Here is a 24,951-nt window from a genome sequence, read left to right as displayed (position 1 = left end):
GTCAGGAAGATCGGGACTGATTCAAAAGGAAATAAAATGCTAATACCTCCAGAGGACTTCCTCCTCCTCCTACCTGTTGCCAAGGTTCCTGCCTCCAGGGAACTGTTTCTCCCTGCAAGGAGTTGTTAATGAATATCCCCTGGGTCACCCCTTCCTGCCTAAATCCCTAGGTAGCTTCATCCTCACCCTTAGTCACTCCACCTTTGGTCACATAGATGAGATAAGAGGAGGAGGGGGCATGAGAAGAAAGGAAATCTATAATCTAAAAGGGGCAGGACATCCCCACTCCCTCGTGCACCAACTTGAATTCCCTTCTCTGAGGAGGAGTCTCTGTCTCTCTGTTCTATCCTTTAAATAAAACTGTTTGCGCTTGCCTCTGCATTTCTCACGTGTTCAATCTTCAACACCAGGAGAACAGGACTCGAACCTGATTCTCAACAAAAGAATCCTCTCTGGAGTTCCACTGAGATCATCGCTGAGGCAAGCTCCTTCCCACGCATCCCACATCTTTCTGAGGTGCATCTTTCTGTCTCTTTCTTTCTAGAGGACAATAACGGGCACCCATCAGCTAATTAAACGCAGGTAGTGCAAGTTGCCATTCTGTAAGACTTGATAACAGAATTCACAGCCTAGGTGGCTTCTAATCCCCGTCCTGAAGGTCAAGCATATTGGGTTCTGCCAGGCTCAGAGTGAATTTGGCCTGAGTACAGTGTCTCTAATCCTGGTGTGCTTTTGGATGCATGGAGATGGACAAAGGATTGGAACAACTGCAAGATTCTGGCTGGGCTGCTCCCTGGTGACCTCAAAGGTTTCTCCCAGAACTCCTCTCCTAACTGCCCCCCATGGGGTATCCTGCAGAGACTGGTGAAAGTTCCAATAACACATGCACCTCTGAATGAGTCATACTCACTCACTCCTCCTGAGCACTCCCCTTCTCTCACTGATGAGACTCTAGCTGTTCAGTCTCTAGGGCTGAGAGAGAGACATGAAGTGGTTCATAAGGAAATGCCTGGATTCCTTTTGTTCACATATTAAGCCTTTACAAGACTGCAGGGATTTCCATTTTTGTTTCGTGCTCCTGTGTGCTCTGCTAGTTCCTCTGACTGCAAAAAGGGAGATGTATACCCACAGCCTTCTAAAGATTCCTTTGGCCCACAGCAAGCATAAACTTTTTTATTCTAGCCTTTACCCCTAGTGTTCTGCTGCCAAACATGGTCTCAATACCACCTCTGTAGCTGATAGAGAATCACAGCCAACAGAGGGAAATATAAATTTTAATACCATTCTACAGATGAGCCTATTCTATAAAAAAGAAGGAAACACTCCAAGGTTCCTATGTGCAGGTCTAACAACTTCTCAGACCTCATTTAAAAAACCCTAATTGTTACAAGAATGTAAATTAGATTGTTATGATCCTCCATTCTAAGTGAGGCCCAATCCCCCTACCCTGCCAAAGTTCATGAACTAATGTGAGGCTCAACACAGACAGATCAAGATGCATTTCAAAAAGGGTCCCATGTTCTTCCAGGGAATTACAATTCACAAGGTAAGGGTGGATAATCTGGAGGCTTGCAACTTTTTCATGGTCACCCATGAAAAAGCACGTGGGATATGACCAGACTGGTAAGGCAGCAATTAAGTCCAGAGGTCATGTATGGAAGGAGGGGTGAAAACTGCTGACTGCTAGAGGCTCCAAGAGCCAGACTCCAATATCAGGGAGACATTCCCTAGCCAAAGGGACAGTTCCTCACTGCTTCTGTTCTCTTCATGTTCGTTTTCACGTTGTGACTCAGAGGGGAGCTTCGTTCACAAAAGCAATGGGACATGATGTCTCATAACTTTCTGCATGCAAACCTGGCCTAATTACCAACTGGGGAAATTTTAAAAATGGTTAAAATGTGCTATGCATGAGATTTTGCTCAAAACAGCAGCTTCCCTTACTTTGCTTCTGCCAGATCTCTATCTCTCCAAGGCTTGTATTTGAACTGTAAATTGTGGAGGCCTGCAGAGTTTGCAGGGCTTGTAAGGCTTGCAGAAAACTGATTTGGGACCACAGAAAAAAAAGTGTCACTTTTGAATTTGAGCAGCTGTGGGACTTAAATCACTGGCTATCTTACCACCCTGTTTTCTTAACAAGTTCCTCCCCAAATGCTATGGCACAGGAAGGGAAAAAATGGAATGATCTCATATTTACAAGTCTTCTTTACCTTAAAATCTTTACCTGAGGATTTCAGGATTCTCTCATTCTTTAAATATCTGAACTGACCAATCTGAGCTAAAAGGTGAACTCTGATCTGATGAAGATGGTCTGTATGCTCCTTTGCTAGAGTAATTATGGCCTTGTCATTTTTTTTTTTTTTAGAACTCTTGTTTTTTAAAATTCTATATTTTTGAGCTCATGGTTTTATGGTAAATTCACATTTGATATCCCTCTCTCTCTCTCTCTCTCTCTCTCTCTCTCTCTGTTCTATCTTTTAAATAAAATTTTTTGCGCTTGCCTTGGCATTTCTCACGTGTTCAATCTTCAACACCAGGGGAGAAGGACTGAACCTGATTCTCAACACAAGTATCAATAATGCAATTCAGTTTAGTAAATTTCCTCCCAAAGGAAGTATAGTATTTAAGTACAAAGGAGAAAAGTTTAGGATTTTTTTCCATGAGGGAAATTCCCTTGTGTTGGTATAGGTTAGAAGTAGACATTAGTGAACAGGAAATTCTGAATTGAGAGAAAGGGGAGGGAGAGTTAGAACACTGAGAAATGGATTTCCAGAGGAGTAAAATAAAGCATATAATCATAAAATAGAGAAATCAAGCAATTAAGCAGATAATTAAAGCAAAAAACCTTAAATATATAAACCATTACCTCCAATCAGATATTTTATTTGCAAATTTTTATATAGCTTAAAATGTAAATGTGATTTTAAAAATAATCTATTTCAATGTACTTTTATAGATCTGGCCTCACCAAGTTAATGTCAACTCCTGGAGCAATTTGCCTTCTAGCAGAGTCTTCTGCTGTAAATAAGTTTTAATTAATTGCCTCTCAGTAACCTTTAATAATCAGTGAAAACTGGGCACTGTGGTGTGCACCTGGAGTCCCAGTTGTTAAGGTGGGAGGGTAGAGGATGACTTGAGCCCAGGAATTTAAGACCAGCCTGGGCAACACTATAAGATACCATCTCAAAAAAAAAAAAAAAAAAAAAAAAATAGACGTTCTCTATTACAAAGGAAGAGTGTTTTGATATAGGTCTTAGTCTTTCATCAATAGAATTTAAGCAATTACATTATTGAGCAAGTAAATAATTTATAAAAATAAATGGCTACAAAAATAATATAATGGATCCAATGATTATAAAATAAAACCAGTCTCAAGACTATACAGTTAGACTGCTATATTACATCCAATTTTTAATTGTAGAGAACCCAAAAATAACTATAAGATATGTCTTATATTGCATAAAACTCAGTTGGGATGTATTATCAAATTTTAAAATGTATTTCTGAAGCCAGGAAAAGATCTTTTCCAATAGAGTTATCAAAGGATATCCTCTTGGATATCCTTCTTGAAAAAGCTTGGGCTGTCTTTTTTATATACTCTCATATAAAGAAATGCATTTCTTTATCACACTATTCATTGTAATGGTTTGTTATCCTTGTTTCTTATTCATTTTGCATTATTCGGCTGTTACATTATAATCTGCTTGACACATAGCAAGCTGTGAGTGAATGAATGAATGAATCTTCACAGAAAAAAGATAAATTTCAATGGAGGTAATTTAGTGGACACTGTTTTGCCTGACCAGAACTTGTCCTGATAGGCAGTTCTCTAAAGAGAAAGTCTTTTGATTCCAGATCCCTAGAAACTTTTTTTTTTTTTTTTGGTGCTAGAGATCAGAACCCAGGGCCCTGTGCTTATAAGGCAAGCACTTTACTATCTCCCCAGCCCCCCTAGAAAAGCTTTAACTCCTGACCTTTCCAAGGTCTGGATCTTCAGTTTTTCCTCTAATTATTGAACTTTCCTGTCAAGAGACACACTTTTTTGCCTTAAGTTGATTGCTTGCCACCAAAGAATTCTTACAAAAGAGCTCTTAAAATTGCAATCAAAGAACTAATACAATAGGTATAACTGTATCATTTATTCTTAGCAGAGGATGAATTTTTACTGCCAGTCTAAATCTGGTTCTAAAGGGAGGGAACTATTGGACTTGTAGGGAGGCCCACTTACCTTATGTCTAGAAGGATTCTCAGTCTAAACCTTCCTGTGCACAAAGGGGAAATTTCAAAAGTAGAAAACTGTTGTTAAAGATAATAGTACTCAAAAGTCTGTGAGAGGAAAAAAAAAAAAAACCCTTGGGAAATTTTATTAAAAATATAGCAGCTGGGCATGGTGGTACAGGCCGTAACTCCAGTGGCTCTGGAGCCTAAGGCTGAAAGACTGAGAGTTTGTCAAAGTCAGCCTCAGCAAAAGCAAGGCACTAAGCAACTGAGACCCTGTCTGTAAATAAAATACAAAACAGGGCTGGGGATATGGCTCTGTGGTTGAGTGCCTCTGAGTTCAATCCCCAGTACCAACCCTCGCCCCAGAAAAAAAGTTAACGAGCACATACACATCTCGAATGGAAAGAACTTGTTTTCTTTTTGTTCCAGAAGACTGACACACAATTTATTCAACAAATATTTGCTGAATGCCTACTATGTACAAGGTACTTTAGTATTCATCAGGAGACAAAAAATAAATAAATAAAATCCTTTCCTTCATGGAGATTAATTTCTACAAGGGGATGATAAAAAAAAATTTTTAAAGTAAATTGGCTAATGTGTTGAAAAATAAAAAATAAGCCAATTGCCTAAATTGCCAATATATTAAGTACTAAGGGAAAAAACTAAATACAGCAGTATAAGAGGGACTGAAAAGAGTGTAGTGGTTCAAAAAAATATGTCCATAATTTTCTGATACTCTCTTCAAGAGGTGGGGTTTAATTATCTCTTTTAGTGGAGGCCAGATTTAGTGACTCACTTCTAATAAACAGAATATGGCAAAAGCAATATTATTATCTCTTCCAAGATTAGGTTATGGAAAGACTGGTTTTCATCTTGGGTACATTCTCTCTCTCTTGGATCACTTGCTCTGAGCTAACTGGCAGTCCTATATTGAAGTTCATGTGACAAGTAACTGAAGCTGCCAAATGATAATCAGCAAGGAGTAGAGGCCTGCCCACAACAATGTGAGTGAACCTGAAAGTAAATTTTCCTGCTCTAGTTCAGTCTTGAGATGGCTACAAACCTGTAAGAGATCCTATACTAGAACCACACAGCTAAACTGCTCCTAGATTCCTGATGCTCAGAAACTATGTAAGATAATACCTGTTTATTGTTTTAAGCTATTAAATACTGGGGTGACTGTTAAATAGCAATAGATAAATAGTGAGGGCATGAGGGAGGCAGTTTCAGTATTAAGTAGGTGGCCCAGACCTCATGGAGAAGGTGACATTTGAATTAAAAACTAAAGAAGGGGGATTCCACCTTTGGGTCCCCTTCTTCCACCCCGGAGAAGTCTGCTTTTACTTTTCTTTAACAAAACTTCTTACTTTCTACTCTAAAAAAAAAGAAAAAAAAACTAGAGAAGGTGAGGGAGGCATATCTGAGAAACACCAAGGAGGCCTGTGACTGCAGTTGAGTGCTGGAAGTAGTGGTAGGAGAATGAGGTTTAATAATAGGGTGGTCAGCTAATATACAAACTTAAAGAAAAGATATTGGCTCATCTTCTAGATTAGAGAGAAAACCACTGCAGGTTTTGAGAAGAAGAATATTGTGAGGTTACAAAAAAAAAAAAAAAATCTGCACTGGAGTATAAAGAATATGCCATGTATTTAAATTATCTTTACTTAATTTTTTGTTGTTATTCACAGATCAAACTCTTTTGTAGTTCAACTTAACAATATAATGGATAAGAGGGCAAAGTATAGCCATAAGAATGGATATAGATAATTCTGACCATATTTACTAAAACGTTTACAACCAATTTTAATTCCTATTGCATCACATAATTCAGTCAAAGAATTATGGAAGAAAAGAGCATAAGCTTATAAAAGATTTCTTAAATTGTTTACAATGTACAACCTGGGGAAAAAGTATTATCTTTCTTTATTCTTTTAGAATTCTTCCTTCATGTGCATATGTGAACAAGTCAGTGTGGTTTATTAAAATGGAGCCAAGACATCACTGATAGATTTTCTCAATACTTATGAAGAAAATAAATTTAATTTATTTAATTTTAAATTCAATTTTATAACTCTCTTATCAACATAATAATGAACATCTATAATAGGGAGGCTTAATCTTACCTGATGTAAGACCTCTTGGATGTTTAGGAAGATATCTCTCAAGGAGACGCTGCATATAAGAATCTTTGGCTTCTTCCAAAGCACACTTTCCATTGTCACTCCTAAATAATGGATCAGCTCCATTTAAAAGAAGTAATTCTGCCACCTAGAAGAAGATTGTTGTGAGAGAGCCCAGACAAAGGGTATATTATTGTAAATGTGTGCTAGTATACAACTGTAAGCAACACCAAATGTTTCTCTCAACAGCACAGTATGGGATTATCTACATCTTTTCCCAACAAAAACAAAAAAAAATCATTTATTTTCTTCATAAGTATCTATCAGTGATGTCTTGGCTCCATTTTAATAAACTACACCGACTTGTTTGCATATACAAGTGATATACAAATCCCTTTTTTCACCAAAAAAGACTGAGAGAGAAAGAGAAAGAAAGAAGGAAGGAGGGAGGGAAGAGGGGAAGAGAGAAAGTGAGAAAAGAAGGGAGAAGGGAGAATGAGGGAGGAAGTAAGTTGGGGCAGAAATGTTTGATTCAGCTGCTGGTGAAATGAAGCTAGACAATACACCAAGACTTAGAATTGGGTTCTACAGTGGCAAATATAATTTTAATAGGTTCCAGTACATAGTTATATCTTTCTTCTATACCTGTGTATATGTATAGATGGTACTGCCAACCCTTCCCAGCCTGTGAGGGAGGAACAGGCCAACTCTTACCCTATAACTAGTTTTCTAGTAACCTACTCAATGCAACTCTTCCTGACCATCCCCACACACTACTGCTTCTGCCTTTCATGTACATATGTTATCACAGTGCCCAATATATTCTCTATTATATTTACTTCATACATGTGTGTTTCCTATTGTACTCAAGTTTCTTGAGGGTGGGATTACGGTTTCTTTCTATTAAAATTAATTACATTTGAATAGGAAGTTGATGAATACAGTTTTTTAAAAAAGAAAGTTCAGAAGAGTATGCAATGAAAAGTTTCCTTTCTCTAGCCCTGTCTCCCAGTCATCTTATGATTTTTTTCCCCCTGAGTCATTCCCAGTTAGTTTCCTCTGAATTTTTCTAGCATTAGTCTAATCCAACAGGTATGAAAATATATATACATCTTATGTATAAATAGATTTTCCTTACACAAGGGGCCCCGTGATAAAAACACTCCATATCTTGCCTTCTTTTCCCCACAATGTCCTTGGAGACTGTTCCATATCAATGTAGACTGTACTTCTTCATTTTTTGTAGCAGCTGAGTAAGTCTATTATATGAATGTATTATAATTTATTTATCTAGTACTCAATGCATGAATGTTCAGTTGCTTGAAAGTTTTTGCTATAGATAAAATGTCTTAATTGTCTTTGTAAACCCAGTGCCTTTCTTGGTATCTGGCACAGAGTAAGTACTTAAAAGAGTTGTTTAATAAAAGAATAAGAGAGGACTTGGGGGGCTGGAGTTGTATCTCAGTGGTAGAGTACTTGCCTAGCACATGTGAGTCACTGGGTTCAATCCTCAGCACCATATAAAAATAAATAAAATAAAGGTATTGTGTCCATTTAATATACATATTTGGGGGGACTGGGGATGTGGTTCAGTGGTAGTATGCTTGCCTAGCATATACAAGGCCCTGGGTTCAGTCCCCAGCACCATACCACACTCATGCACACAAAAGTAAGAGAAAGGCAGAGGGAGTTTTACATACACACAGAAAGGAAAAGGTGATGTGAAGATAAAGGAAGATATTATAGTGATGCAGTCTTAAGGAAAGAAAACTGCCAGCAGCCACCAGAAGCTGAAAGAGGCAAGAAATAAATTCTCCCCTATAGCCTCTGGAGGGAGTAAAGCCCAGTCAACACCTGAAGTTTAGACAAGGGATACTTATTTTGGACTTTTGGATTCCAGGACTGTGAGAGAATACATTTCTGTTGTTTTTGGCCATGCAATTTATGATAATCATTTACAGCAGTCATAGGAAACCAATACAGATTTTGGTACCAGGAAGTGGGGTGCTCTTGTAACAGATATCAAAAATGTGGAAATAATTTTGGAATTGAATGAGTAGAGACTAAAAGAGTTTTGAGGAACACAATAAGAAGACCTGATTTCCTTAAACAGGCATTTGGTAGAAATAAAAAGCAGAAATAAAAAGTCTTCATTAAAGACTTGATCTAGTGAGGGTTGAAGAGGCTCTTTACAGAAAACCAGTATCATCGTAGAAAATGCATATATAGAGGTTGGAGTTGTAGTTCAGTGATAGAGTGCTTGCCTAGCATGTGTGAGGCACTGCATTCAATCCTCAAATCTTCAGTATCACACAAAAATAAATAAATAAAAAATAAAAGGTACTGTGTGCATCTACAACTAAAATTTTTTTAAAAATTTATAAAAAAGAAAATACATATATAATAAACAAAATACTGGTATGGGAAAATGAATACTAACAGTACTATTCTGGAAAGAGCTCAGAAGGAAATGTAAAGCATGTTTTTAGAAACTGGAGGAAAACAGATCCTCAAAAGATGGATGGATGGATGGATAGAGGGATGGATAGATAGATATAATAGCAGAGACTCTAGATGAATTGTCCAACAGTTATATGGAAAGCAGAACTTGTAGGCTGTGAACCTGGACATTAAGCTGAGATTTCTAAATAAATCATTGACGGTACAACCTGGTTTCTTCTTGAGGCTTATAGTAAAGTATGAGAAGAAAAGATAAACTGAGGAAAGAACTGGCAGGCAAAAGTAATAAGCACTTGATAACTCGGGAAATTATGCCTATCTAGATTGGAAAAAATGATAACATCTGGAGATTAACTATAAGAAAGGTAGGCTGTAAAGGTACTAGGGGTATGACTGGAAAACTTTTTGCTAATACTAAAGAGGTGAGGTATGTGCTTCACAGATCTGCTCAATCATCTCAGCAGAAGTCAATAATGTAGATAGGATTATGGAAAGATCTGCAGAAGATTCTCTTGTCCAATTGTATATATTCTTTAGATATACTTGGGAGACTCACAAGTTCTTTTTTTGTTCATTTGTTTTTTAAATGCTGTGTCAGTAAAAACACTGTACCCCTAAGACTGAAAAAGAATGAAGTGAAAAACTGCTTAAATACTACAGGTAGGAAACAGGTCAATAAAACCATTCACCTGAAAATATATGCTACCTTTAAAAAGAGAAGGAAGGATAACACCAAAAGCAGAGCCTCAGGCTACTAGCTAGCAATGAGTTGAGACTGACAACTGGCTGTGATATAATAGAGGCAGACTAGACAGAAGCTTAATTGCTAAAACTTTAATCATCCTGGTGGTCCAGAGGACTGTGTATTACCAAGACCATGTCATCTGAGGAGAGACCAGAGAGCAAACTTCTGAGCTAACACACTCTGGATGAATGCAGGCCAAACTCATGCACTTCCTGAACTGTAAACACAGTCTACAAGCCATACCAGATGCAACAGTAAAAAGTGAAAACCTTTCTAATTTAGGAAGCTTAAATATAACCTCTGACAAATCAGTAATTGAACACTAAATGATCCTGAACCAAAGGTATTCCCAAAGAAGCCAGGTTAAAGATTAAAAATAAGAAAACAATTCTGAGTGGCGTCAAATCACTAAACAAAAAACAAACGAACAATAGTCCTGGTTAGGCATGTGGGTTGGGAGAAATCAACACACAGAATTGCTACAATACTTTATGTAAAATGTCCAGTTTTTAAAAGAGAGAGAGAGAGAGAGACAGACAGACAGACATGCAGAGACAGTAAAGTGTGACCTATATACAGGATTAAAAAGCAGCAAGAGAAACTGCTCTGAGAGGACCTGTATTTGCGGGAAAACGCTCCAAAATAGCTACTGAATATGTTCAAACAATCAAAGGAAATCATGTGAACGGATCTGAAAAAAGGGATGATGACAATTATTCATCAAATACAGAATATTAATAAAGAGACAAATTGTAAAAAACAAGCAAATGGAAATTCTAGAATTGAAAATTATAATAACCGAAACGAAAAATTCACCAGAGGGCCTCAACAGTAGGTTTGAGTTTCAGAGGAACCAATCAGTGGAGTTGGAGAAAGATTAATAAAGATTATACAATCTGAAGAACAGAAAGAAAACTTCAGAAAAATGAACAGAGCATCAAAGAAATGTAGGATACCATAAACCAGATCTATATACACAGTGGGAGTTTCTGAAGAAGAGGAGAGAGCAAAAGGAACAGAAAAAATATTCAAGGAAATAATGGCTGAAAACTTGATACAAAGCATGAATTTACACATACTAGGAGTTTCAACCAACTCAAATAAACTCTAAACATAAAAGCATATGTATATATATAAACAGTCAAAATCTTAAAATCCAAAGATAATCTTTAAAGCAGCAAGAGAAAAAAGAACTTATCATTTAGATTGGAATTCAAATAAAATTAACACCTAACTTCTTAGCAAAGAAGAAGTGGAGGCCAGAAAGAATGGAATTTGTCAGTTAAAATGCTTTAAAAAAAAAAAAAAAGGAGGGGGGAGAAAAAAAATCTGTCAACCAAGAAACTTCTATCTACCAAAACTACCTTTTAAAAAATGAAGGCAAAATAGATATTTTCAGATAAACAAAAACTGAGATAATTTATTTACACTAAAGGTAATTGGGCAAAAAGTAAGTGATAACAGACAATTCAAATCCTCATGAAAAACAGCACACCAATAAAGTTAATTATGTGGGTATATGAAAGACAATATAATATAACCTCAAGAAAGTGGAGCTTAACTAACCAACTCCTTAAGTGTGGACTACATACGGGATTTCCTTCCAAGTGCACAGTTATGTAAACGGTGGAAGAATAACTTCACCATGGAAAAATGACAGTCCCTACCTCAGACAAGTGATCAACGTAGCATCAATGGTCAAGTGGAAAATAGTCATATGTCAGCCACAAACCAGTTGTATAACCTGGAGTCTCATATCTAATTGCTGTACTTCTCTAAATCTTAGGCATTTTATTAAAAAAAGAAAAAGAAAGAAAGAAAACACCAAAAGGATTATTTTAAAGATTCCCTTTCTGGTCTAAGATTCTGTTTTTTAAAAATTCTAATAAAGAGGAAAAAACCAAACAGATCAAGATGTTAGGGACTACAGATCTTGCTTTCGAGATCTCTGCCTCATTAGCTGTTTTAGTCACCTCTTTTTGCTGCTTTGACTAAAACACCTGACCAGAACCACTGTAGAGGAGGAAAGGTTTATTTGGGGGCTCGGGTTTCAGAGGTCTCGATCGATAGCAAGCTCCATTCCTCAGGGCTAGAGGTGAGGCAGGACATCGTGGAGGAAGAGTGTGGTGGAGGGAAGTGGCTCACATGATGGTCAGGCAGCAGAGAGAAAGAGAACTCCACTCCCCAGAAACAAAATATATACTCCAAAGTCATGCCCCCAATGCCCACCTCCTCTAGCCACACTCAGTTCCTCAATAGGGGATTAATTCACTGATTGGGTTAAGACTCTCATAACCCAATCATTTCTCCTCTAAATCTAGCATTGTCTTGCACATGAGCTTTTGGGGGACACTTCAAATCCAAACATAACACCAACACAGCTCCCTCAACTGTAACCTATACTATTTGATTGATTCTCCTTTTTAATAATGCCACACCCTGGAAAATTTATTCCAAGTTTACCATTCTCTCTGTGTGGTTTCAATTAAGTTTGTGGACAGTAATATGGAATCCTAAAAAGGGTGTGAATGTTGCTTAGTTAATATTCTAGCAAAAAATCAGCGTACAGATGATACAATTGTCTCACTTAACAAGTTCCTTTTATTCTGAGAAACACTGGCAATGGGATTGGTTTCAATTCAACATTTTCCTTCAAGGGAATGTAGCAGTGGTATTCATCTCCCCATGTGGCTTAAATGAAGTACTAAGTCCAATAACCCCAAAGCATGGTGCTTTGTGGGGTGAATTAAAAACATAATAATAATAATAATTTAAAAAAAAAAAAGCTGCTGCAAGAGGCACACTCCAAATGGTGAAGCTCATGCACTTGCTTGCTTCATGGGTCAGCATGTTTAACTGACACACTAGTAGATAGATATTCTCATTTCATCTTCCTAAACAGCCTTGGTATCTTTCTATTGTGGCTTCCCAAGGTCTCCTGGCATGTGTTTTTTATAATACCTAATGAAGCCCTTGTACTATTTTTCAGTCAAGATATGGGATGTGAAACAAAGAAGGGACTTGACAGAGCTGTTTTCAGCACAGTTATTGCAAATAATCCCAACATACTGGAGCCAAAAATAACTGAGATCAAGACAAAGATCAAGCTACTGTTGAAATCTTGTGTAATAGTAACTTCAGTGAAAAAATGCCGGGCAGCAAACCAATAGAGATAGTTCATCTCAAAGAGTTTTTTCCTTATAAAAATTCTTCAGGACATCCAGATTCCCAGGTCTAAAATTCTCCTGTTTTGTGTTATTCGAATGTTTATTGGGTTGCAGCTATGCCATGTGTTCTTGATTTTCTAAAATAACTTACTTTTATTTTTAAAAGAAGCATAAAATTAATGATTCAATAAGAGCTTCTAACAGATGATTATATATTATTGTACCTGTGTTTTAAATAATGAGAATATTAAAAATGTGAACATCAGAATCCATTAAAATGTCTCATGAAAGATGACAGAATAAATTGGCTGGTATTTCTTTGAGTTAATTGGGAATATTTAAAGTTACCATATCATATGTTAATCTTGGGCTAGTAATTAGCTACTAACCAAGCTTATTGGTCTGCAGCTACATAAATCTGAAAAGAATACTTTGTTCATTTCTTTAAAGGAATTTAAATATAAAATTCCAGTGACCCTAAAAAATATATGTCCTTTGAACTCAGGTAAAATATTTTTCTTAAATAAGTACTTTAGTCATCTTTCTCATTGTTGTGATCAAAAGACCTGAAAAGAACAATTTTGGTGGGGGAAAAGTTTATTTGGAGCTCATGGTTTCGGAGGTCTCAGTCCATAGATAGCTGACTCCAGTGCTTGGAGCAGGAGATAAGGCAAAACATCATGGCAAAGGTGTGTGGTGGAGGAAAGCAGCTCAGAACATGGCACTGAGAAGCAGAGAGTTCCTCATACTACAGACAAAATATATACCCTAAAGGTACACCCCCAATGACCCACCTCCTCTAGCTACACCCTACCTACAGTTACCACCCAGTTAATCCCTATCAGTGGATTAATGCACTGATTAGGTCAACACTATCATAACCCAATCATTTTACCTCAAAACTTTTTTGTACTGAACACATGAGCGTTTGGGAGAAATCTCATATCTTAAACCATAACATTCCACCCCTGGCCTCCCCAAACTCATGCCTATCTCACAATGCAAAATACATTTATTCCACTTCCAACAGTCCCCAGAGTCTCAACAGTTTCAGAATTCACCAAAACCCAAGTCCAAAATCTCCTCTGAGACTCAAGACAAACTCTCAGCATGAGTCCCTACAAAAGTCAAAAGCAAGTTACATATAGTCAACATATAAAGGCACAGAGTAAATATTTCCATTCCAAAAGGGAGAAATAGGGGTATAGAAAGACGGGATGGGACCACAACAAGATCAAAATCCAGCTGGGCAAACAAGTTCTTTAGTTCCATATCCAGCTTTTAGGAATATGGCATCATGATGTTCTCTCCAAAGGGTATATATAGTTCCACCCCTATGGCTTTGCAGGTTGAAGCCCACATGGTCTCTCTCTTGGTCTGTTTCTGTTGATTTCTGCAGTTTTCCTCGATAGACATCCCATGGTACTGGCATCTCCACTACTTGTTTCAGCTCACATCTCCACTCACTGCACTCTCAGGTGCTATCCTGAGGGCCTCCTACCCAGGCCTTCCTTTGAAACCTTGGTGCAAGCCTCCATGACCCCCTAACTCAAGCATCCTATATTCCGGCAGAACCAGCACCATGTGGTTGACACCAGGTCTGCCACCATCTCAAGCAGTAGCCAAATGTTGATGAACCCTGGTTGCAGCAGCCTCTGAATGCCTGGGTGACTGAGCATGGTCAAAGAACTTCCTAGGTCCCCCTGAGCAAATAGGGTAGCCCACTGGTCTTTTTTCAAAGGATTTTTTACCTTTACACCTTTGAGCCTGAGATGAGTGTGGTCCTGCCAATATTAGAGATGACCTCAAACCTTCTTTTCTTTTATTTCTGGGATAAGTATTTAGTGTTCTTTAGTGGCTTTACTGTCTCTAATAACCATACCTTCCTTAGCCCAGTTTTACTTGCAGTTTCTGGCCAAACTGCAAGTTTTTCAAAACTTTCTGCTCCTGACCATCACAATAAACTTAAAAACTGCCAGCAATATCAATGCCACTGCCTGAATGTTATGCTGCCTAAACATTTCTTCTACCAGATTAATTAGTATATCATCTTTAACTTCAGCCTCTCAAAAAGTCTCAGGACATGGGCAAAATGTAGACAACTTCTTAACCAGAACATAACACAAAGGGCTTCTAGTTCAATTTCCACGAGTCCTTTTTCTCCTCTGAAACCTCATGAGCCCACTCTTATTGTCCACAGTCCTAATAGCAGTCTGGTCTCCTGGGCTCCCACCAGAATCACTCATTAAGTTCCACTTGTAACAATCTAAAGCTTTTCTAGTTTGCATCCCCAATGTCTCAAAATTAATCCCACAAATTCTGAAAATCTCCAAAAGCTTCTAAACCACATGGTCAAGTTAGTCACAGCGAAGACCTCCATTCTTTGTACCAATTTTTTAGTCAGCTATTTCAAAGCTGTGATCTGAAGACCTGAAAAGGACAATTTCAGAGGAGGAAAAGTGTATTTGGGGCTCATGGTTTCAGAGGTTCTTGGTCCATAGATGGCTAACTCCATTCCTGGGAACCTGAGGACAGGCAGAATATCATGGCAGAAGAGTGTGGTGGAGGAAAGTAGCTCAGGACATGGCACCAGAAATGGCAGGGGGGAGAGAGAGAGAGAGAGAGAGAGAGAGAGAGAGAGAGAGAGAGAGAACAAGAACACATGCAAGTGCTCCCCCTTCACCACGGACAAAATATATACCCCAAAGGCATGCTCCCCCAATGACCCACCTCCTCCAGCCGCATCCTACCTGCCTAGTTACCACCCAGTTAATACCTATCAGCAGATTAATGTACTGATTATGTTAAGGCTCTCATAGCCCAATAATTTTCCCTCTTAAGTTTTTTTAATTGTCTCACATGAGTTCTGGGGGATACTTCATATCTAAATCATAATAATAAGTATTCAGTAAATATCCACTATGTGCCAATTTAAATAACAGTCATGTTGAGAGCATGAACCCTTGATAAGTTGCGTTGAAAATGGCATTTTACCTCTGTAGCCTTCCTCCCCCAAAACTAAAACCTCAGTCTAATCATTAGACAGAAGTAGATTAGGAGGTCTTAGGGATGAGAGAATATGTGTGTGAGGCTGGGGGAAGGCACTTGGGAGTGCCAGCTAATGGGTAGGGATTTTGTTTTAGGAATAATAAAAATGTTCTAAATTTAATTATGTTGATGGGTTACATAATTCTAAAATACCCCAAACAACATAATTTTATATACCTCATATGGGTGAATGTTATGGTATATGAATTATATGTTATTTAAAATGAGTTAGAAGAGTTTGTTTCTCCATTCCTATTATTTTACCAAATGTTTACTTTAAATACTTTCAAACATAGAAAAAATTGAAAAGAATAATACAAAACATTTATATATCCTTCACCCAGAATCAATAATTAATGTTTTTCTCCCCTCAGACATATATGCATACCTCTAGTACATGCAGGTGTATCTGTAAATATATACATGTATAAACAAAAAATACTTAGCTATATGAAAAAAGGTTTCCAATGATATCATATGTCTAAATACTTAACTATGCACTTTCTAAGAATATATTCTTATACAAATGTAACATTACATAATTTAGGATATTAATTATATTTACATAGTATCATAAAATATCTAACCCATATTCATATTTCCCAAACTACCCAAAAACAAGATATAGCTATTATGGTGAAATCAGGATCTAAGCATGGCTCACCTTTTATCATTCCACTTTTTTTCCTCTTTAAGTATTCACTTTTTAGAAAACCCAGTCCAATTTTTCTTGTAGAATATCCTATATTCTGGATATGCTAATTTCTTTCTGGGAATATTTAGCTTAATCCATTTTTCCTGTGTTTCCTATAAACTGGAAGTTAGGCTGGCAAGGCTTAAGAGATGTGATCTATACATAAAATTTGACAGGTTTCTCACTTTTTCTTTTGCCTTAAAAGAAAATGAGTAAGCCCTTGTGTCTTAATTTATGAAGGGAGGTAAGGTTGCACAGTATCAGTCCAAAGTAAGAAAAGAAGTTTCTCTCTGTTCAGCCTAAACAAAGACAACATTTATCTTATCTGAAATAAAAGCATCATCATATGCACATGTGTGCTACAGGTGATGAAAATGATGGTAATAATAGCAGACTTAACAGTTCTTATAAGTGAAAACAACAAATGCTTCTTTAGAAAATCAATGTGATTTACTAAAGAATCTGGCACTGGAAACTTTGGCTAACCCCGAGTGTTGTCAATATTTATCTTGAAATCACTCCTACTTCTATTGTCAATTCAAAACTTTTTATGGTCAAATGGTCCATATCGTTAAAGTGGTATAAAAATTACTACTCTGAAAGTTTAAGACTTGAGTCACAACAGAAGACACAATCTAGTTAGAAAAGTTCTAACATGTCTAGGAGAGAAAAATTCCATACCACATACAGGGATAATATGAGCCAAATCCTTTTAAAATTACTAAGTCTCAGCAACTTAGTAATTCTGCTTTTCAAGCAACTTTACAATGGGAATTAAATGCTAGATAGGGAAACAGAAAGCAACAGTAGATACAATTAAATCTACAATTCATATAAAAGCCACACACAAAAAGATAAAAGAATTTCATGTATGGATCTTCATATTTTTTCAGCAAAGAAAACACAGAATGCATTTCTTTCTGGAAAAGTACTTTTATAGGGAGATAGCTAAAAGAGCCATGGAATTTAACTCTTGAGGTTTTGTGTCAAATAATAAGCCATGAAATATAAGAGTAACTCAAGATCAAGGAAGGGGAAACGCCTTACTCTTCTAGAAATCTAGATTAGTGATCCCAAAGGACTGAATGCATTACCTAGCTGTCTCTGTTTCAGATAACAGCCTACCTTGCCAAATATCCACATGTACCAATTTCCCCTGGGGACTGAACCCAGGGCCTTGTGCATGTTAGGCAAGTACTATACCACTGAGCTACACATCACACCCTGGTACTAGGGATTCTGAAGTCTGTTTATGTACTCTCTGATTTTAAAAAAGTTCATTTCTCACCAAAGGGCAGAAATAAATAAATGACTTCCATTGCGTTTTTCACTTCTATTTCAAATCTACATTTAGGTTCTATATTAGTTGACTACTGCTACTTAAAAAATCACCCCAAAATTTAGTGGCTTAAAGTTTACTAAATCTCTATGAGTTACAAGTTTGAGAGTGACATGAGTAGGTTTTTCTGTCTGAAGGTGTCTCATGAGGTCATAGTCAGGATGTTGGCTGGGGATAGTCATCTAAAACTTGGCTGGTTCTGGAGGATACATTTCCAAGGTGGCTTGCTAACATGGCTGTAGGCAGAAGCCATGATCATTGCCATGTGGACACCTCCATAGAGCTGCTTAAGTGTTTTCTCATTATGAGTCTAGCTTTCCCAGGATTAATGAAAGAAAAAGAAGCTACAATACCTTTTAACCTGGCTTTAGAAGTCATAGTATGTGCCTTCTTGTTAGAAGCAATGCACTGAAACTTCAGTACACATTCCCAGAAAGGAGAATCAGGCTCCCCGGTGGGTTTTCACTTTTAATCGTACTACCTATTCAAGTGTTTTTCTTACTTTAGAATTGGCTGACTTCCTCACATAAGAAGCCAGTAGCACAGGAAATAAAATTATTTCAAGTACTTGACAAGAAAGGATTTTGACTGTTCATTTCTAATGGGATATAACCAAAGAATAAAAAGAACCGTCTCTCCCAAAAAGCCATTAGTAATTCCCTGTTAATACCTACACTGTTAATAGTAATAATATAAGTATACAGTATGATAAAGAAATAATGTATTAAGAAACAAATGGTTAGCATAAGAAAAAAAGCAATGAAAGTACAAAGCCAAAGTTAAGTATCCATCTATACTAATAAGTCTGAAACAGAAATATCAGGATGAACTCATGATTTATAATTCTTTCTAAAAATATATATTTATAATTAAAATCAGAGCTGAAATCAATGAAATTGAAACAAAAGAAACAATTCAAAAAATCGACAAAACAAAAAGTTGGTTCTTTGAGAAAGTAAACAAAATAGACAAACCCTTAGCCACACTAACAAAGAGAAGGAGAGAGAAAACTCAAATTACTAAAATTCGTGATGAAAAAGGAAATATCACGACAGACACCACTGAGATACATAACATAATGAGAAGCTACTTTGAAAGTCTGTATTGCAACAAAATAGAAACTACCGAAGACATTGACAAATTTCTAGAGACATATGCTCCTCCCAAACTGAACCAGGAGGACATACACAATTTAAACAGATCAATATCAAGCAATGAAATAGAAGAAGCCATTAAAAACCTACCATCCAAGAAAAGCCCAGGACCAGATGGGTTCTCAGCCGAGTTCTACAAGACCTTCAAAGAAGAACTCATTCCAATACTTCTCAAAGTATTCCAGGAAATAGAAAAGGAGGGTACCCTACCAAACTCATTCTATGAAGCTAATATCACCCTCATACCCAAACCAGGAAAAGAAACATCAAGGAAAGAAAATTTTAGACCAATATCCTTGATGAATATAGATGCAAAGATCCTTAACAAAATATTGGCAGACTGTATCTAAAAACATTTTAAGAAAATTGTGCACCATGATCAAGTGGGGTTCATCCCTGGAATGCAAGGATGGTTTAACATCCGTAAATCAATAAACGTAATCCATCATGTCAATAGACTTAAGGATAAGAATCATATGGTTATTTCAATTGACGCAGAAAAAGTGTTTGACAAAATACAACGCCCCTTCATGCTCAAAACATTAGAAAAAATAGGGATAGTAGGAACATACCTGAACATTGTAAAGGCTATTTATGCTAAGCCAATGGCCAACATCATTCTTAATGGAGAAAAACTGAAACCATTCCCTTTAAAATGGGAACAAGACAGGGATGTCCTCTTTCACCACTTCTATTCAACATTGTCCTCGAAACTCTAGCCAGAGCAATTAGGCAGACTAAAGAAATTAAAGGGATATGAATAGGAAAAGAGGAACTTAAGCTGTCACTATTTGCTGATGACATGATTCTATATTTAGAGGATCCAAAAAACTCCTCCAGAAAACTTCTAGACCTCATCAATGAATTCAGCAAAATAGCAGGCTATAAAATCAACACGCATAAATCTAAAGCATTTTTATACACAAGCGACAAAACAGCTGAAAGGGAAATGAGGAAAACAACTCCATTTTCAATAGCCTCAAAAAATAAAAATAAAATACTTGGGCATCAATCTAACCAAAGAGGTAAAAGACCTCTACAATGAAAACTACAAAACATTGAAGAAAGAAATTGAGGAAGACCTTAGAAGATGGAAAGATCTCCCATGTTCTTGGATAGGAAGAATTAATATTGTCAAAATGGCCATACTACCAAAAGTGCTATACAGATTCAATTAAATGCAATTCCAATTAAAATCCCAATGATGTACCTTACAGAAATAGAGCAAGCAATCATGAAATTCATCTGGAAGAATAAGAAACCAAGAATAGCTAAAACAATCCTTAGCAGGAAGAATGAAGCAGGGGGTATCGCAATACCAGAACTTCAACTATACTACGAAGCAATAGTAACAAAAACGGCATGGTATTGGCACCAAAACAGACAGGTAGATCAATGGTATAGAATAGAGGACATGGACACAAACCCAAATAAATACAATTTTCTAATACTAGACAAAGATGCCAAAAATATGCAATGGAGAAAAGATAGCCTCTTCAACAAATGGTGCTGGGAAAACTGGAAATCCATATGAAACAGAATGAAACTAAACCCCTATCTCTCACCCTGCACAAAAATCAACTCACAATGGATCAAGGACCTTGGAATCAGACCAGAGACCCTGCATCTTATAGAAGAAAAAGTAGGTCCAAATCTTCACCATGTCGACTTAGGATCAGACTTCCTTAACAGGACTCCCATAGCATAAGAAATAAAAGCAAAAATCAATAACTGGGATAGATTCAAACTAAATAGCTTTCTCTCAGCAAAGGAAACTATCAGCAATGTGAAGAGAGAGCCTACAGAGTGGGAGAATATCTTTGCCACTCATACTTCAGATAGAGTACTAATTTCCAGAATCTATAAAGAACTCAAAAAACTCTACACCAAGAATGTAAATAATCCAATCAACAAATGGGCTAAGGATATGAAGACACTTCACAGAAGAAGATCTATAAGCAATGAACAAACATATGAAAAAATGTTCACCATCTTTAGTAATAAGAGAAATGCAAATCAAAACTACCCTAAGATTCCATCTCACCCCAATTAGAATGGCGATTATCAAGAATACAAGCAACAATGGGTGTTTGGAGAGGATGTGGGGGAAAAGGTACACTCATACATTGCTGGTGAGGCTACAAATTAGTGCAGCCACTCTGGAAAGCAGTGTGGAGATTCCTTAGAAAACTTGGAATGGACCCACCATTTGACCCTGCTATCCCACTCCTTGGCCTATACCCAAAGGACTTAAAATCAGCATACTACAGAGATACAGCCATATCAATGTCCATAGCTGCTCAATTCACAATATCCAGACTGTGGAACCAACCTAGATGTCCTTCAATTGATGAATGGATAAAAAAACTGTGGTATATATACACAATGGAATATTACTCAGCCATAAAGAATAATAAAATTATGGCATTTGTAGGCAAATGGATGAAATTGGAGAATATCATGCTAAGTGAGATAAGCCAATCTCAAAAAACCAAAGGACGAATGATCTTGCTGATAAGCGGATGATGACACATAATGGGGGGTGAGAGGGGGGCAAGAATGGAGGAAGGAGGGACTGTATAGAGGGAAAAGAGGGGTGGTAGGGGTGGGGGGGAAGGAAAAAATAACAGAATGAATCAAACATCATTACCCTATGTAAATGTATGATTACGCAAATGGTATGCCTTGACTCCATATACAAACGGAGAAACAACATGTATCCCATTTGTTTACAATAAAAATAAATTAAAATAAAAAAATATATATATATATATTTCACTGAAAATGCTTTAAAGCAACAACATCCAATAGCAATGACCATACCTGGAACCCAGACTGTGGTCTCTAAGTAGATTTTACATTTAAACACAACCATTTATGGAAAATATGGGGCAAAAGGAGCTAATCAACATTATAAAGATATAATTGGTCAAAGAATTTGTGAAATTCTATAGGACAAATAATTCAGTTTCTTCAACAAATAAAAGACAAAACAACAACAAAAAACCTATATAAAACAGAGGAAGGAGTGTTATAGATTAAAACATACTTAGAGACATAATGAATACATGTTATGTATGGAACTCAGTGAATTCTAATTCAAATAAAAATTTGCTATAAAATACTGGGGAATTTGCATATGGATAGGTATAAAATGGTATTAAGAAATAATTTTTATTAGGTGAGATTATAATGTAGGTATAAAATATGTTCTTGTCTGTCAGAGATGCAGGTTCAAATATTTATGGGTAAAGATGATATAATATCTGAGATTTCTCAAAAATACTCCAAAATACAGTTCATGTTCCAGAGATGGTTTTCACTCTTTACAGAGTAGGATATGTAATCAATATTTATATGAGAGCTCACTTCACATGCACATAAAATGAATAATAATCACATCTGTAAGATATTTTTTCAATATGTGTGAATCCTAAGAAGAATGCTAACAAACCTCCAATTCAACATCTCCCACACACACATACCATAGGTCCCTACATCAAATAAAAGCCTTATTAAAATCTTGATATCTTATATCAATGCCATTTCCCCCACCTATTAACAAAGTAAGCCTAATAAGAGGAATAAAGATTATGTCTGGCATGATTGTTAGTAATGTTACTTATAGACACCCAAAGATTTCCACATTCTTGCCTGTCTTTCAACCATATATTTAACAATTTGTTGTGGGTTTTTCTAAGGAACCACACTGAATTGATCATCTGTAGTTCAAAAATTCTAACTTTTCCACAAAAATGTATTTGCTTCTAACACTTTTGTTAAGATACATAACATTTTCATTTCACCTAAAAGAAACCCTTTGACCATCAGCTGTCACTTCCTATTCTCCACCCTCTACCTTCCATCTCTAATATTTTCTCTCTATAAATTTGAGTACTAGGGATATTTCAAATAAGTGGAATACTATAATATGCAGATTTTTTAGTGTTTTTTCACCTTTTTAGAACATAAGGATGTCAGTCTTTTAGTATCTCTCCAATATCATGGTCAGTGCCTATAAAATAATACATTAGACATTCCTTAAACTGGGTGGAATGTTCAAAGCAGCTCATACTCTCTGGATGCTTGGATCAGCATCAAGTTCCCAGGACTTTCCTGTCATACATCTTAAGTCCTGACACCTAAGGCATTCGATCAATTCAAAACCCAGGGCCCATGCCTTTTTTTCATCTTTGTCTCACCTATAAGATCCCTAACCTTTATCCTCTTTTCAAAGTTGGCCTCCAGCAGAGAATCAGAGGATCTAGGTAGATCTAGATCCTCGTCTGATGCTTCACTATCCATATTCCATCCCCCAAAACCATGTCCCATCCTACTTTGATTCTCAAGGCTGGTTGCTAACTCAGTCCAGAATAAAACTGTAGTTTTGTTCATCTCTTTTTGATTGGGGTGAGGTAACTGTTGGCTACTCCAAATTAAATAGAGGGAAGTTGGGGAGCGGTGGGGGGAAGACCAAGACTTTACCTTACCCACTGGGTGTCAGCTTTGAATTTTCACCTTTCTCTAAACTTCTGCTACTGTCTTACCATTCTCTTTTCTCCTTCTATGGTGCCAGGAGCATATGAGAGATTAGGGTTGGCAAGAGGGAGTGAGGTAAACAGAGGAACTGGATTCTGGAGAGGGAGCCCTGTGTCTTTGGTCTATTTTTACTTCACTATGGGAACCAGAGAAGGGTGCATATCCACAAAAGTCAGATAAGAGACAGTCAGTGCTGGCCTATGAAAAAAAGTAGACTGGAGTAGTTCTCAAGTAGGGCAAAGAAAGAACTGTGAAGAAAAGAAGAAAAAGTAAAATGTTCAGACTTATATTCCCTAAAGGGAGAAAAGACAGTTCATCTCTGGCAAGTGAGGGAACAGATAGGTTCTGGGGAAAGGAAAGAAGTGCTTTGGTGTGAGGTTTCTCTGCTAGAGGCAGCTTCAAAAAGAGGATAAAGGTTAGAGAGACTGTGACACTGTTGCTTGTCTAAGCATGCCTTTTTCAGGTCATTAAACTGGGTCCCAGGCAGAATTCTCTCTCTTCAGCACTCTATAAAAATGGGTAGATAATCCCACCTACCACCAGGTAAGACATTATCAAAATAAGCAAAAATGTCTAAAGTCTCCTGAAGTATTTTAAACACTATGAAGAAATACGCCCTATCTGTATTCATGGCTCCCAGAAACCTTCCCTCCTTCTACCCGTATTAGGTATTTCTTTTGGAAATAAATAGAAAAGATTTCCTGAACACAGTTGATAAACCCCTTTTTCCACCCCTACTAGTTATGAACCCAGAAGCAACTTACAATAGCTGAAATAAATAATAAGATATCTCCAAAGGCTTGGCATATAGCTTGGTAATAAAGCACTTGCCTAGCAAGCACAAGGCTTGCTAGGATTGAATCCCCAGTACCAGGAAACAGAACAAAACAAAACAACAACAAAAAACTTCACCAAGTGCCTCAGCTCAGCCCTGCAAAGTAGTGTCTACACCAAAAAAAAAAAAAAAAAAATGTGGGGCCAGGTACAGTGGTGCATGCTCAGGAAACTGAGGCAGGAGGATTTCAATTGGGGCCAGCCTGGGAAACATAGTCAGACCCTGACTCAAAGTATTTTTTAAAAGGGCTGGGGATGTAGTTCAGTAGTAGGGTATGCAATTCACAATACTACAAAAAAAAAATGTAGGAAGCTCAGAGCATATGTGATTTCTGAAATAAACCAGCATAATGAAATTCATAATCTTACTAAATGTTACATTTACTGCAGGTACTATTATCCAACTGGTATGGAATTATAATATTTTGATATTTTAACCAGTGGTACAACCATGCTGGTATGTATTTACTGATTATTAGCTCTGAGAGGTTCTTGTGTACTATGCTGATTCTGAAAGTGGCACAGGACTCCATGAAGCTATATACCTCCAATCAGGACTGGACATCATTGTGTAACATTCTATAAGAAAAATATGTTTTTCTTTTAGAATTTTTTTTAGTTGCAGATGGA

General features: G+C 36.9%; 1 protein-coding gene across 1 annotated transcript in view; it reads right to left on the bottom strand.

Moving 5' to 3' along the window:
* The window catches only part of Ankrd31 (ankyrin repeat domain 31), a 150,467-nt gene that overhangs the window by 56,148 nt on the left and 69,368 nt on the right, over nt 1-24,951 (bottom strand). Inside the window, exon 11 of the mRNA XM_047554743.1 lies at nt 6,345-6,489. Coding sequence (XP_047410699.1) covers nt 6,345-6,489 — 145 coding nt within the window. The remainder of the gene's footprint in view (nt 1-6,344; nt 6,490-24,951) is intronic.

This window comes from Sciurus carolinensis, chromosome 6 (genome assembly GCF_902686445.1).
Source record: "Sciurus carolinensis chromosome 6, mSciCar1.2, whole genome shotgun sequence".
NCBI classification, from domain to species: Eukaryota; Metazoa; Chordata; class Mammalia; order Rodentia; family Sciuridae; genus Sciurus; species Sciurus carolinensis.
The sequence above is the reverse complement of the archived record's forward strand: the minus strand, read 5'-3'. Positions and strand labels throughout refer to the sequence as shown.